This window comes from Microchirus variegatus, assembly GCF_963457635.1.
Source record: "Microchirus variegatus genome assembly, chromosome: 1".
Lineage (NCBI taxonomy): Eukaryota > Metazoa > Chordata > Actinopteri > Pleuronectiformes > Soleidae > Microchirus > Microchirus variegatus.
Window position 1 is genome coordinate 28,488,343 of NC_139802.1, and position 16,909 is coordinate 28,505,251.

Genomic DNA, 16,909 nt, shown 5'->3' on the forward strand with positions numbered 1-16,909 from the left:
TCATAACAGTATCTCAGTGACTAACAGTGCTGAGGGTTTGTGTGTCGTCAGGTTTGATGTGGACTTCACAGAGGTCCACAGCTACATGACCCGTGGGGAGGCCATCCTCCAGAGCCCCGAGTTCTTGGTGTCGCGCAAGGAAGGCAGCATCCAGGATCTGTACGACAAAGTGCAGGTAAAACGCACACAACCCTAACCCGCATGTGTCAAACTCAAGGCCCGGAGGGCCAGATGTGGCCTGCCACGTCGTTTTATGTGGCTTGCGAGTGATTAATTTGTCTTAAAAATCTGTGTTAAAATAGGTCTATGCTGCTTTAAGGCATGCGTCGACCATAAACGACATTTCCCACAATGCATGGCGAATGTGTTACCCGCAGCGTATCATTGTATATGCATCATGCGAGGAGTGAAATTGAATAAGTAATAAATACAGAAAGTTATTTATCACTATGTTACGGAGTAGTTACCTTTATTTTACATTATATTTGGTTACATTTAGTTACATTTATTCTGCATGACAATTACATCTGGCCCTTTGAGGGGAACCATTATGCTGATGAGTTTTCACCGCTGCCTAACCCCAACACACACAGATTCCCTTTCCATATCAGCATTCATACATGTGTAAGGACAGTCTAAACTTTTCAGTCATCTTATTCTCAAACTTTTTCACTTTTTATTTATTTATTTTTTTTCGAGGTCAGCTTGGGGGGGGGGGGGGGGTCCTAAATGTTGTAGTTGGATGAGATCAGAGGAGGATGAAACAAAGCTGCAGGTTGTTTAGAAGGAACACACTCACAACTGGGATAGATTTCATCAGACTTTGCAATAAATAATAATTCTTTAGGTCTCAGCCTGTCTCTGTTGTCGCTGCTTGTTTCAGCTGTCAACCTCTCCTTGTCAGTCTCTTGTCCTCTAATTCCCCGTCTCTCCCTCTCCCCCATCACTCTCTCCCCCTGCCTCCCTTTCTCTTTGCCACAGGCGATTGAAAGAGAGCGGCCTGAAAAGTACCGCAAGCTTCAGGAGGCGACGCGCACGGCGCAGACGCTGGTCGAGCAGGGTAATGTGCGCACACACTCACTCGCGCGCACACTTGTTCCACTCGTTCATTCACATGCATGCACATACATGCGTGCACACACACACGTGCACCCTGTCTGTCCCCATGGCAACACCTCCACCTGGCCCACCCTCTCTCTCTCTCTCCTTGTCTCCATAGAAACACTGATAGAGAGAAGAAGTGACAGAAAAAGATAGAGATGTCTCTTTTCTTCTGTCCTCTCCTCTGTCCTTGTGCAATTGTTTGGGCTCCTGAAAGCACAGCAACACTTCACTTCTCTGCTTTCTTTCATGCGGCTGTTCCAGGCGAACATTCCTCAAGTTGCCAAGCATCTGTGTGTGCCTGTAGAAACTAAACTATCTATTATTTTCAAGGTCAATATACTGTACGTCACTATAAGTACAAACATATTACCTTTATTAAATGGATGTCATTAACATGCCTGATTGTTGCCAGTTGCTTATTTACCTCTGTTGTCCCTATGGGCAGGTTGATGTACAGAACACAAAATACTTACATTAGACAACATAAGGAACAGCAACATATGCTGTGTTCCAGTTCACAGAGACAATACAAACTAGAAAAGCACTCGGAGAGCGCAGACCTCCGCCAAGGCAGCTCAGTGCCTACAAAATACAATTGGCGGAGGTAAATATGCAGCAAGGCAAACCATGGTTAAAAGTGATGTAGGTGCCAAAAGTGCAGAAGATTTGAAAAGAGTTGTAAAACATTACACATTTTAATATTCAGTAAGCATACAGACTGGAGTTGGAGATGATCACAAATAGGGTTTGCTACATCTTTAACCCTTTAAGGTACACACCAAGGACAAATTATTATTATTATTTTATTTCATTTACTTATGATAACAATAACAAAAAAATATTTATTTACATTATTTCTACAATATTTCAGATACAGGCCTCTACCAAACGGTTGAGACGTCTGTTCATAATAAACCTTGTTTGCATAATTCATGAAGTACAACATTCAGAACAAGTGACATTAAGTGTTAGTGAGTTCAGCTTGATGGATTTTTCAATGAGATAAAGTGACTTAAAGTGTGGTCGACCAAATGGTTGAGTAGTACCTTAAAGGGTTAAAAACAGTGTCAGCTAACTGAAAGTGTGGGAAGTTTGACATGGACACTGATGTTTGAAGAGCTGTATGTCTAAATAATTATCCAGTAGAAATACAAGGAACATCTGTCTGTTAATCACATACACTGTTGAACGGTTCACAGGTTTGTCTGGTGTTTAAGCAAAAAAAAAAGAACCATAAAGAAACCATAAACAGAATAACAAAGTCATGATTGTGGAGATGTTCCTGCTTCTCTCTCACACACAGTTTGAACACTATCTAGACATTTGACAAGGGTACAGCTCTTCGTATTTTTGGGCCAAGTGATATTAATGTCATTCGTACTCTGCAATGTCTTTTTTTTTTTTTTACTCTCTGGTGTAAGATAAACACTTTGGAGCCCACGCTTTGAGCAGAATACAAATGGCTCATCTCAGCTCTCCCGCAGTTGACATTCGCCACGTTCTTCGGTGCTTTGAGCGCGCGTGCATTTATGTCTGTCCCCTGCAATGAGGCATCGTGCATGAATGAAATGTGAAGCGTGTATCACAGGTTGTGTGAGTTAGTGTGTGTTAGACTCCTCTCTCTCTCTTTCTCTCTTTTTTTCTGTCCCTCAGAGGGAAGCCGTGCTGATGACATTGCCCAGGCAGCGGAGCAGCTGAACCAGCGATGGGTGGGATTCTGTGCCTTGTTGGCGGACAGGCTGGCATGGCTGGCTTACCAAACGAAGGTACACACACACACACACACACACACACACACACACACACACACACACACACACACACACACACACACACACACATCATATCCACCTGACATGATTCTGATACATTCTGAAAGTTGCCTGCCAAAATCCAATATGCCTCTTATTTCCTCACATGTATTCAAAAACAACAAAAAATGTGCTCAATTAAATACTATCAATAAAGGAAATAAATACATTTTAACCCAAGAGTGTTATTGGAGGATGATATAAAGACTGTGACTTGTGATTTTTACTAAATATTCTATTTTCATCAAGAAAATCAAGGTTCATAAAGGTACCATATGGTTCCTTGCCTTTTTGTGGTAAAAAAAATAAAAAATGTGTATGTATATAACAAGGAAACACAAATAAGTAAAAAGAACATTATTTTAGAACATTTTTCAACAGTGTTTCCCAGTCTTCAGGGACCCCTCTCTTGCTATCTTGCAACACTCCCATCAACTCACCATCATTATTTTTTGAGATTACCGTAGATGCAGGAGAAGGGCTTATGTTACCCCTCGACTACTCCGTTCATCAAAGGATTGTCGTCTGGCGGTGCCAACACCTGGCCCAAGACAATCCACACTCTTTTCATGTGTCTTTCCACGCTGGTGGCATGACCTACCAAGTGATAACAGAACAGGGCGTCCCTGTCTATCTTCAAGAAGCTCTTGAAAACCCAGCTCTTCTAAGAGGATCTTCTGCACCTTACCCACACCTCTGCACTCTCACCGTCTATGTTCATATCTCGGGGATTTCTTTCTACTTCTATGCTTTAATTTAAACTAGTGCAGTGCAGGAAGTTATGTATTCTGAAGAAGCTGAAGAAGAACGCAAATGTTTTAATTTTCGATTAGCATTAGCGTAGCTAGCTGTTTTGCAACTGGCGTGGCTGACAGTCACGACAGCTAGCTATGCTAATGCTAATCAAAAACCGAAAACATTTGCATTGTGCCAAGTATTATGTTAGCCCTATGCTAATGCTAATTGTAGACTCGCTAGCTTACCTTTTGAAGCAAGTTAGCCACAAAGTAATAGCATGCTAATGCCAACTAAATATGTGCTCGCGTATTGGTGAATGGACACCTCGTCGTTTCAGTATAACACCATGTTCTGCGGTGAACCATGTAAAAAATGTCTCACCCACCGTGAGGACAGCCTCTTCACTCCCACCTCCTCAATACAGACAGCGCAGCTGCTGCTGATGAGCGGCTGCCTGCCTGGTGTATAGCGTGCTAGATCAGCGAAAGTGCAGCATGATAAATCAGTGAAAATTTCTCCAAAAAATCCTGAAAATTCCCCCCGAAAATTCGAAAATCAAGGATGCACACCATCGGGCCCTGCTCAACCCATATCCAAAGTCTTAGGGTGATCTGACTGACAGTCAGCGAGATATGCCCGTCACAGACAGACAGACACACAGACGCAACTTGATTTATAGATAGATAGGAGATTGAGCCGTATGATCATATTGCTTTCCGGAACATTTTGCAGGCCTCTGGTGATTGGTCAAATTTCACGATAAAAAGCTATCTGTGACTTAGAGGGATCTCTGCTGATTGGCTGGGTGAAATCCACGTGTTTCAAACACGTTACACACAGTACTGAGGTTTCGGATGTCTGCTGAACTAACAAATATAGTTGTTTGCCCGCTAAAGAGTTAAATATGAACAAATATAAATGTTATATTCAACTTATTTTTTTACATTAATCACTGAGTTTTATCATTTTGAAAGGCAAAGGTCTTTCAAAGTGATCTTAAACAGTGGTTTGTGTTTGTAGCTACAACCAAAAGAGCATTAATTTTAGTCAGAGTCAGGAGGAGTAGAGGCCGTTTTATTTTACCTTTTTATGTCATTTGTCATTGTCATAATCACCATAATATAACATATTATGTTGTGTTATTTACCTTCAAACGTATGCACAATGTGGGTGAAATATTACTGCTCCTGCATGAATATGCTGGAAATAAAAGCTGTTTAAATGTCATGGAGTGAATCTCTCCTGTGCCCTTTTTATTATGTCCAGACAGTAAACAACAATAGCGCGATGCAGGTACGAAATAGGAATTCCAATGTGATGAGTCACTCTCGGGTCATCACAGAGCTGGACAGAGTTTGGTCGCGCTGACCTTTCATGCTGCTCCACTGCAAACGAGAACACTGTGAGAAGCAAGGCAGACGTTCTGTGGCGGTTTGCTTGTGTCTTTGTGGAGACTGAATTGCAATGCTTTTATTTACCCCCCCCCGTGTGTGTGTGTGTGTGTGTGTGTGTGTGTGTGTGTGTGTGTGTGTGTGTGTGTGTGTGTGTGTGTGTGTGTGTGTGTGTGTGTGTGTGTGTGTGTGTGTGTGTGTGTGTGTGTGTGTGTGTGTGTGTGTGTGTGTGTGTGTGTGTGTGTGTGTGTGTGTGTGTGTGCGTGCGTGCGTGTGTGCCGCCCTGCAGGTGCTGGCCTTCTACAACTTGTACGAGCAGTGTGAACAGGCAGTGGACACCAGTGAGAACTGGCTCAAGGTCCAGGCACCTCCAGCATCTGAGCCAGAGCCACTTAAAGTACAACTGGACCGATGTCAGGTGAGTGAAGTTGAACATCTTAACATCACTTTACATGCAGATTTATATTCACACGCACAGTGACTATAATTGTTTTCTTCTAATATGTCTGTTCTTCATGTCTTTAGTTGTCCTCGCTCGTTGCTTTCAGTTACATTCTTTCGTCAGTATCTTGATTTATTTGTCATCTTCTTTCATGCTTCATCTGTTTGTCCCAGCACTTTTCTGTAAGTAAATTATTTTATTCCTTCCAGCTACTGCTCAGTGAACGCCGCTCAACACTTTTATGTTATGTGCTGAAATCCTCTTCATGTCTGAATAGCGCTGGAATAATAATAATAAAAAAAAATCTATAATATAATCTCTAGCCCTCACATCGCTAACAAACAAAAAAACAGACAAATAAACAGCATAGTTCAAAAATTAGAGTTACAGCCAGCTTTAATTTATATTCTCACAAAAGTACTGTTGGCAGGGAAAATGACAGCTGTAACTTTTTATTTAGGATTATTTATTTTTGAGGAATGTGATAACATAACTATACGGAACTAAAGTAGGTCACCTGTGCTGCCCGGTGAGAATTTATTGAGCACCACTAGCTAGTGTGCTGTGCGCGCGCCGCGGTTTGTTACAGCTTAGCATAGCAGCGGAGAAAACTTAATGAAAACCCAGAGCTAAGCCGAATTGCAAGCTCAACGATTTGTGCCTCCAATTTTCCTTCATGTCTTTTGTACATTTTTGCCAGTATGTATTTGAAATGGGTCTTAAATTGTATTCATTGTGGTCTTAAAAAGGTCTTAAATTTGACTTGTTGAAACCTGCAGAGACCCCGTATTTACTGTTACATTATGAGTTCATGAACATGATAATGTGGTAATGTGTTTTCTCATCTTTTGCGACACGTCAGCACATCTTTATCTCCTCCCGATCTTAAAAGGATTCGCAGCATTATCGTTTCCTCATTTCGAAATGAACGCAGCACACATCTGAACATGGTCAGCAGTAAAAGTGAATGTCCAGTGCCTGTTGTAAAAGGAATAAAAATGTAACATTAGTGGAAGAAGATTGTGAATTGACAGGTGTTTACCTCCATGAGCCGCACTGACTGTCTTGTGTTTATTTGTTTTTGACTCTTCCTGTTTCCCAGCAGTCCCGTGGGGGGGGGGGGGGGGGGCAACTGTTGACAGTGCTGTGTCCCAGGGGAAAATAAGGATTTCTTGTTTCTCTTCTGGATTTATGTAAAGAATCTTTTACAACCAGAATCAGTGGATATAGAGAGTTTTGTAAATAATTGGTAAACCCAGCTGAAAAATTGGAGAATGGCTCGTTTGCCTTGGCCTATAGAGGAGCTGCTGAATAAAGAATACTTAAAGTCCCATAACTCAAATCACAAAATATCAAAATGAAGTGAGAGAAGAAAAGAATGAAAGAAAGAAAAAAGCAGATAAAAAGACATTGTAGAATAAAGATAATTGAAGTAAACATTAGACAAAAATATAAAGGGACAACACCACATCAATGCAAGTCTGTGAAATTGCTTTTTTCAACAGGATGATTTGCACAAGTTTGCATTCATCAACATCAAATTAAATTTATTCTCTGAGATTTAAACTCTCCCAGCCTCTCCCAAACCTTCAGTTCTGTGCATTTTTTTTTAAAAAAGCACTGGATTTAACAAACCAGATCGAATGTTTACTTCATGAATATTATTACAAATAAATGTCTGAAATGCGTAGCAATAGCAACTGTTTGAGACTTTTAAATTAAATGTGTCCGTCACAGTGACTGGCACACACAAACACACAGTTTAATTTCAAAAACATCAATATAAAAATGTCTCAAGATAAGGAGCAGGCGGCTGAAATCAAAGGCATATTTAAAGTGAAAGACGGGACATAACGACGAGAGGAGAATATCGAAGTAAACTTGAGTGAAAATGGAGAGAGAAGTAAGACGTAACAAAGACAGGAATAGGAAAAGGAAAAAGGAGATAAAGATCTGTCACATAAACAGCAGTGTATCCACTCAATTATATTATTATGCTCCATATTTTTTATGAAGACTTTAGATCAGGTTAAAACAACAAAACCTCTCCTCAAGCACATCTTGCCTCAAATAGACAGCGTTCTATTCCAGCAAGGTTACAAAGGTTTGTGTTTTCTAATATTATTCATAAATGATGAGTCTCCTGACTCTTGGACGGAGCATTAGCGGAACAGTTTTCCAAGGAGATAGCACTAAGCTGCATTTAAAGCCTTCATCCAAGGCCACTTCAGTGAATATTAACTTGCTTATATCCACTACAGCGACAACTCACTTTATGTGATTTAAATAGTTTGAAACTTAAGTACAAACTTTAGGATTAAGATGTTCGGTGGTTTTAATGTTGGTCTTTATGTCACCAAAGCCCATTAAAAGACCAGAGGCTATAATGAAGGTATCCTATAAACAAGTATAGTGTGCAATACACACCATTTAGTTTATTCCAACTAAATGCATAAATATAAATAGTCTAGACTGACTTGCACTATTCAATACGCATTCTAAATATGGAACTAGCCTTTAGTTTGAGATATTAATTGTTTGAAAAACGTATTATTACTTCACCTGTTTAGTTAAGTTTAATATTGCATTTGTTAGCATTTAATATTGATTGGTTGGGCCTCAGAGCCCCCCCAAAAAAAGCATAAATCATTGCTTCAATGCCCACAAAGTTTACAACCTTTCTAAAGCGAAGATGGGTTATTTCGGGTTATTTTTAGTGATACTCATCCCTACCCTTTACTGTGTTGATAAACACGAAGCTGGAGCTGGAAAATAGAGAGAAACACTAAATTAACTTCTCACCGCTCCTGTCTTTTCTTGTTTCGATGACAAAGCAGTGATTCTGGGCCTGTTTTGTCACAGTACACTGTACAGTCTGAAGTTCAGGGGGAAATAGTTTCACAGCCACATTTATGTTTTTTGCTGATCTGGTTCAATTTCCTGCTTGGCTTCCTATTCATTAACACTTGGAAATATATTTGAACATTTCTGTAAAATAGAATTGATTAAGCACAAGTCAAATGGAGTGGAACTTTGACTATAAAAACACAATAGTTTTCTGGAGATAAGTTTTTATTAGACAAGTCCCTGGTGGAATAGCTTAACAGCTTTTTTTTAAGCTTTTTTCTCATTAAATTCTCTTTGGCAACAAGGGAGCTTGGTCGCTATGGTTGATCTCCTCTTCCTCACCTCTTCATCCATGATATGACTCCCTTCCTCCCTTGTTGTCTTGTCAGGAGGAGATTGCTCGCCTGGCTGCCCTGCACCCTCAGGTGGACCTGCTGGAAAAGCGGCTAAGGGAACTGAAGGAGGAGAAGGAAGGGGAGGAGGACCCCTCAGCTATCCTGGACGCTGACATCAGCGCCTTCAACGAGCGCTACCAAACTGTCCTGGAAAATCTGAGGGCCAGAGAGAGGCAGCTCCAATTGGGTGAGATGATCATGTCACTGATGCGATGTGATCCCAGCTGTTCGTTTAGTGAAGAGCAAAGTAATCCATCATGTTTGCTAGATCTTTTGGAACCTTTTATTTAACACTAGTGTTGGTTGCTGATATTTGAAACGGGGGGAAGCTCATTTCAGGCCCAAATATTTATACATGAATTCAACCCACGTTGATAAAAAACTAATACAACACTAAATTAAAGGTGCATTATGTAATAAATCTAAAGCAACTGGCCATAAAATCCTCCTAATATGTCACAGAGACTCAGGAATAATGTTCATATAACAAACTGAACTCACCAACAACAACAGTGCAGCCAAAATATTCGTATTAAAAAAAATATTTTGCAGAACGCAAATCATGTTGTGGCATGTGGCGCCACCTACCAATCATTGCAGTCAGTAGAGTCTCAGCTGCCCGAGCAACCACGGGTTGCCAGTTACGTCTGAGCTACAATGGCGGAGAAAACGAAACCTAAAAGACATCGGTATTTTGAATTTGAGTATAGTAACCGTTTTTGGCCACATTCTTACATACGGCGCCTTTAAGGAACACATATTCACCATTAACATATATAAGTCGCATACTCGCCCTTTATTAGTAATTATTAAGCATGTATTAACACCTTAGGTTACATAACCTTATTCTACCTCTATTACGACATGAATTAAGATTTTTCCTAAATAAGGTGTTAATATGTGCTTTTTACTAATAAAGGGCTAGTATGCTACTTATATGCATGTTAGTAAGCATCTAATTAATGGTGAATATGTATTCCTTAACCCTTTAAGGTACGCAGCAAGAAAAAAATATTTCTTTGCATTTTCAATTATTTTATTTTTATTTACTTATAATAACAATTACGACAATCAATATTTTTATTACATTTTTTTTTTTTTTTTTTTTTTAAGACCATGCAGTATTTCAGATACAGGCCCCTACCAAACGGTTGAGACGTCTGTTCATAATAAACCTGGTTTTCTTAATTCAAGTAAAACATTCAGAACAAGTTGCATTAAGTGTTAGTGAGTTCAGCTTGATGCATTTTTCAATGCGATATAGTGACTTAAAGTGTGGTCGACCAAATGGTTGAGTAGTACCTTAAAGGGTTAATACATCGGGTAACACTTAATAATAAGTTCACACTATTAGCATTAATTAAGCATTAATGAATATTGAATTCATCATTTATAACACATGGATACTCATTAGTTTGTAGTTTATAAACACACTTATAAATGTTTTACTCATGTGCTGAAGTGTTGGCATGTACTGAGCGACTGCCGGACACACACAGAGAGGTGAGAGAGCAGACCCTTGTAAGTCGATCAAAGAGCTCGTTTTTTGTTGGTGGATGCTGATTGGCTGCCTGAGTACAGCAGCTATTTGGACACTGTTCCTCAGCTGATGGATGGATAAACCATACATACAATGAGTATTCATGTGTTATTAATGATGAATCCAATATGTATTAATGCTTAAAGGTGCATTATGTAATAAATCTAAAGCAACTGGCCATAAAATCCTCCTAACATGTCACAGAGACTCAGGAATAATGTTCATATAACAAACTGAACTCACCAACAACAACAGTACAGACAAAATATTTGCATTAAAAGAAATATTTTGCAGACTGCAAATCATGTTTATGTTTTGAAATCATGTTTTGACATGTACACATATATATATATATATATATATATATATATATATATATATATATATATATGTATATATGTATATATATACATATATATATATATTTATATATATATTTATATATATATATATATATATATATATTTATATATATATTTATATATATATATATATATATGTATATATTTATACATATATATATGTATATATATATATATATATATATATTTACATATATATATATATATATATATATATATATATATATATATATATTTATACGTATATATATGTATATATATATATTTATATGTATATATATGTATATGTATATTTATGTGTAGGTTGTTGACTGACTATTAACATTTTGGGACTCTTGGTTCAGCACTTTAGAGAAAATAAGTGTCTGTGCAGCCCACACACACTGTGTCTGACAGGTTTGCTGTGGCAAATGTCTCTACCCACAGCAGCACAGGCACGTTCAGCACAGGCTCACTTGTAACTGTTGCTGAGATTGTGCAGACACATACACAGCTTGCTTGCAGTGTCTCTCAGTGTGGGCAGATGCAGGGGTGAGAACAGCACTGTTTCCATATGATGTGCTCTCATGTTATGACTACGTAGAATTTATGTAGTTCATTGGGCAAAGCTGAGTGTTACTCTGTAATGTGTGACAGACGATTGTTTAGTAAAATCAAATCACGCACCAGAAAACATCTCGCGTCGTGCTGCGCTGCTGTATTTTAACAGGGGAAATCTGTTTCTTTTTTAATTATAATCTGGCATTTAACACTTAAAATGTAGGGCCACATTCTGAATGTTTTATGTGCACTGCACATTCTGTCAGAGCTACAGCTACATCCATTTTATATGGCATGAAATAGTGGTTGTTCAGATGAAACCTGACAAGTTTCCCTTCATGAGTGTGTGCACGGCCATGTCTGCTTCTATCTGGCATACATGAGAAAGCCATTTTTAGGGCTTGTTTACAAAGTGTATGCGTTGGTGTTTTGTCACTTCGACTCACGTGTGACTTCTCCTCATATCACGAGCAAGTAAGTGTCAGAAAGTCATAATCCATTTCGAAGCTGACTGTGTGGGTGCTAATATGTGTTTACGCTGCGTGGCATTCTCCGTAAAAACAATGTCACTTAGAATAAAATGAAATGAAATACACTGAGCTAAAAGCTGCAGCCGTCGAGGCAGGACAAACTAAATCGAAAGTTACGTATGTAACTACGGTTCTATGAATCCTGGATGACCGCCAGAGGCGGTGCTTTAGCACTGGATGTCTCCATCTTGCGCATGCGCAGGTCGAGTGTTTATACCAACAAAGTCACCCATGACCCCTGATGACGCCGGCTAGCCTATATCTTCCGGTGACATCAGAGGATCTGTTCCTGCAGAATCTTCTCGCGAAACCACGAGGATTCCGAGTGACAGAACGCTCTGGCGGTCATCCAGGATTCATAGAACCGTAGTTACATACGTAACTTTCGTTCTATTTCATCCTTACTGACCGCCAGAGGCGGTGCTTTAGCACTGGATGACCATAACAACAAAGTCACGAGGAATGCCAGTACGTACCTCAGTGAGAGTAAAGGGTAGAGGCGGCACATTCACCCTATAGAATCTGGAGAGGGTAGCTGGTGATGCCCACCAGGGGCACACCGCGCAGAGCCGCCCATGATGTAGTGACAGCCCTAGTAGAGTGGCACCTCCCCCGGATGGCAGGGGATAACCACCGTGTTTGTACACCTGAGTGATGATGTCCATAATTCTGTGTGAGAGTCACTGTTCGGAGGGAGCACGGCCTTATTAGTACGCCGTAGTAGAGAAACAGCTGTTCTGACCGTCTCAAGCTCGCGGTCGAAGTTATATAGACTCTTAAGGTCTGGACAGGGCACGGCCGTCATGACCTTTCCTCCCCTGCTGGGAGGATAAACTGTGCCAGGATTAAGGTTTGACGATGACAGAACCTGAGGAGGAAAAGCCCGTATTTGGCCACAGAGTGACCCCTGAGCCATCTGAGTCTGAGTTCGACCTCAGACATGAGTCCCTCACAGAGAGAGCATGTAGCTCCTCAGCACTCCTTACTAAGTGATGGTGAGGAGAAAGGCAGTCTTCAACTCAAGGGGGGGGGGCAGCACCGGGGCAGACCCCAAGCCAGAATTCTCTGTACCCTTGGTAGTTGTAGCCTTGAGGCTTTCCTTTAAGGAAAAGGACACGAGTCTGTGGCACTCCACGGTGTTGTCATCAACTTGAGTGTGTCGAGAGGAAAAGCCCGCCACATAAGCCCTCCCGTCCGCCATTCGGGAGTGGCTGTAGGAACTACAGAATTGTTGTAGTTGTATAGTAGACGGGGCCCTCGCCCCCGTCGGAACACCAGGCAGACAGTTTACACCTGTTCACATACTGCATTTGGGTAGAAAGCTCCATAGTTTTCAGTGTGGTACATTGGGCTGTGTCTGAACACTCTGCCCGGAGGTCGTGCCCTGCAGTGGCCGACCCAGAGCTGGAGGCAATGAGGGTCAGGATGCCAGACCTGGCCCCCTAACTGAGACAGGAGATCCAACCTGTCGGGGAGACGCCGCGATGAGCTGCAGCAGAGCCTGTGCAGCAGAGGAAAACATGTCATCCCTGGCCAGAAAAGGGGGCCACCAGTAGCAGGTTGTGGCCCTGCTGGAGGACCCTCTGCAGTGTTTGAGGAATCAGCGGCTCTGTGGGAAGGCATAGATAAGAGCTTCTGGGCGATCGTGTGCGAGAGCATCCTCGCGGCTGAGAAGGGCTGGCCTTCTCTGTCAAGGAGAACCAGAGGGGGGCAGTGGGTCGTCGACTCCTCTGTGGCAAAGAGATCCCCCTCTGCCCTGCCGAAAAAACATCCCAGATATTAAATACCACCTCTACATCAGAGTGTGTGCAATTATGTCAGAGAGAGACGGTTGAGACATTGTCTGACCGTACTAGCACATGCCTCTACTGAAGGAACTGAAGAAAAAGCTGCAGTGCCATGTGCACTGCCCGTAGCTGTGAGGGATACATCTGTGTGACAGTCTCCCGAAGGGATGTAATGGCGCCCATGGGCGTGCCCTGAAGAAGAAACCATCTCACCCTCCGTGGGGCCAGAGCAGGCCGAGGAGGCAGGAGGCCAAGGAGGCAGCGTTGTGATGCCTAAGCTTCCTGTGCTGGTGCCACTTGGCATACAAGTGGAAAACTGTTCGGCCACCTCTGAAGGGGGCGTAGTGGCAGCGGGCCTAAGGGAGCCACAGTGGCAGCAGCTGTTAGCTTGCCTAAGAGGCGCATATACTGGGTGTAGCGCAAGCAGCGGCCCTTCTGAAGAGGAGAAGGAGGATGAGGATGTCGTCCACACGCCGAAGTGATGGACAGGCCCTCATGGCAACAGCATCCGGAGTCACCCCCCTAGAAAAGTGTACTCTGAGAGGGAACCAGGCAGCTCATTGTGAAAATCACTCTGAGGATGTTCATGCCCCGCGACTGCAGGGGGGAGAGGGCTGCTGCCACACACCTGGCCAGCACCAGTGGTGAAGGGAGAGGCCGAACGGGAGCAGTGAGCACCCTGGACTGATAATGGCGGCCCTGAGAGCAGGCTGCAGAAAATGCCTGGTGCTATGGGGACGTGAAAGTACGCGTCCTTCAAGAATAAGAGGTAAACCATTCCCCTGTAAAGCCAGTACGCAGAACCACTGCATTACTGAGCATGTGGAACTTCGTGAACTTCAGGAACCTGTTGTCCCCTCAAGTTGAGTGATAGGGCGGAGTCCATCGTCTTTCTTTTCCATGAGAAAGTAAGTTGAGTAGAACCCCATGGTGACAGGGTTTTTTTCTGCCGGGTCGCGTATAATGGTCATTTGACCAGGCTGTAGGTTTGGGGTGTCGGAACTGAAATTTGTACCTGTGGGGTTAAGGTGGAATCACCTAAGGGCCTGTGGTGAAAACAGTCCAGTAGCTGAGCTGCTGCTGGAAAAAAGAAGCCGATAATCAGCCACTGAATCTCCCCTGATCTAGCCACTGGCGGCGAGTCAAAACAGTGGGGGAGCTGGGCTGGTTCACGCCTGAAGAGGCACTGGCGGGAGCCGGCTGAGCCTGTGGGGCCATGCGAATGGTGGCACCCATGAAGTTATACCCGCCACTGCTGGCTGGGGAGCGGGAGCTCACCCCAAAGGTGTGTGAGGCAGCACCTTGGGGAACCACATTGGCCCCATTGTTGGTGAACTCGGTGGCTGAAGCCGCCACGGAGATTACATCTTCCTCCGGTTCGACCGTGGCAGCGGGGAAGCGGAAAAACCTGCGTCCACTGCACCGATCCCAGAACTGGACGGCTATGAAGAGGGTCTTCATCTAGTTTAACTCCTCAGTCAGCTGGTCCCCCCTGGAGGCCAGTTTAGACTCCTCGACCCTCTTCCCAGAGGGGGCGCCCACAGCCTCTGTAGCCGAGGTCGATTAGAGCTGTGCTGGTGGCAGTCGCTGGGCTGGGGTCAGCTGGTCCGGTTCCGGAACATGACCCAGCAGGTGTTCCTCAGCCAGTCTGGCAACCCGCACTGCCCTGGGCATGAAGCTGCAGTTCATGCACGGATCCTCCGACAGCCCCTCCCTCAGGTGTTCGAGGCCAAGGCACGGAGGGCACCTATCATGACCGTCCTCCGGCTGCAGGGAGGCCATACAGGTCGCACAGGAGTGGTCACCGAGCATGGTGCCAGTCGGTGGCTGTAGAGTGGGAGAAGCAACAGATGCTGGGAGAGGGAGCGAGAACACTGCCTTCACCAACAGGTGTCGCACGGCCGTAGTTAGGGTAAGTGGTTCTTCACACTAACTATGAGGCCAACGGCGTCCGCCTATGCTGGGAGCGGGAGCGAGAACACTGCCATCACCAGCAAAGGTCAGCTTGCTGCGCCAGTACAGACTGTCACCACCGAGCAGACACAGCTCGATGTGGCTGTTACTGACGGTAAGTAGTATACACCTGTGATGGGAGAGGGAGCGAGCACACTGCCTTCACCAACAGGTGTCGCACAGCCGAATACAGTTAGGATTAGTGGTTCTTCACACTAACTATGAGGGCACCAGCATCCGCCTATGCTGGGAGCGGGAGCGAGAACACTGCCTTCACCGGCAAAGGCCAGCTTGCTGCGCCAATACAGACTGTCGCCACCGAGCAGACGCAGCTCGAGATGTGGCTGTTACTGACGTTTAGTAGCATACACCTGTGATGGGAGAGGGAGCGAGCGCACTGCCTTCACCAACAGGTGTCGCACAGACAAATACAGTTAGCCTTAGTGGGCTCTTCACACTTCTGCTAACTGGAGGGCAACAGCACCTGCCTATGCTGGGAGTGGGAGCGAGAGCACTGCCTTCACCAGCAAAAGGTCGGCTTGCTGCGCCAAATACAACCATCCCGCCTAGCAACACAGCTCAAGATATGGCTGTTACTAGAGGTAGTAGTATACACCTGCGATGGGAAAGGGAGCGAACACGCTGCCTTCACAAACAGGTATCCAATGCAGTTAGCCTTAGTGGAACACGTCTGCTTACTACAGGGGACTAGAATGAAGAGTACAGCAAACGGTGTATCATCATCATCAACACAGTAAAAACCCAAAGCAAAAGCAGTACTCACTGTACAGTTACTCCCAGATAACTGTAGTACAGATGTCAGGAGAGGGAGCGAATACACTGGTTTCACTGACATATGTATAATGTACCGATTACACATACGCAAGGTCAAGCAAGCAGTGCTGACACTAGCGCCTGTAACTAAAATCACAAATGTCGGGAGAGAGAGCGCACACGCTGTCTTCACCGACACAGGAGAGTAAAAAAGAGAGACAGTACACACCGTACAGTTACTCATAGATACAGCAGAAGTACAAAGTTGGAAGAGGGAGCGAGTACGCTGGCTTCACAAACATACAACCACCACGAAAGGTGGGCCGGGTACAACCAGCTGTGTACCGATTACACAGCCTCTAGGTCAAGCTTCTACGGATATAGCAGAAATACAGATGTCAGGAGGGAGTGAGTACGCTGGCTTCACCGACATATGAAGCTACAACTGGAGGTGGGTACGAGCAGCGGTGTAGCGATTATGCAGACGCTAGGTCAAGCGAGCAATGTTGACCGCCAGCGCAACAACCCAATGTCGGGAGAGAGAGCGGACACGCTGTCTTTACCAACACATCAAATGAAAAAACAAAGCGAGAAACGGTACACACTGTACAGTTACTCACGGATAACAGTAGTACAGATGTCAGGAGAGGGAGCGAGTACACTGGCTTCACTGACATGTATAATGTACAGATTAT

General features: G+C 43.7%; 1 protein-coding gene across 7 annotated transcripts in view; it reads left to right on the forward strand.

Annotated features, from left to right (window-relative positions):
- Window positions 1-16,909, forward strand: part of dmd (dystrophin) — a 304,958-nt gene that overhangs the window by 169,793 nt on the left and 118,256 nt on the right. For 6 of the 7 annotated variants that reach the window (XM_083892996.1, XM_083892990.1, XM_083892991.1 and 3 more), the window contains 5 exons: window positions 52-175; window positions 982-1,060; window positions 2,758-2,870; window positions 5,334-5,462; window positions 8,723-8,915. In XM_083892996.1, coding sequence (XP_083749122.1) covers window positions 52-175; window positions 982-1,060; window positions 2,758-2,870; window positions 5,334-5,462; window positions 8,723-8,915 — 638 coding nt within the window. Of the gene's footprint in view, window positions 1-51; window positions 176-981; window positions 1,061-2,757; window positions 2,871-5,333; window positions 5,463-8,722; window positions 8,916-16,909 lie in introns of those variants that run through there. The other variant, XM_083892995.1, reaches the window with a different exon arrangement.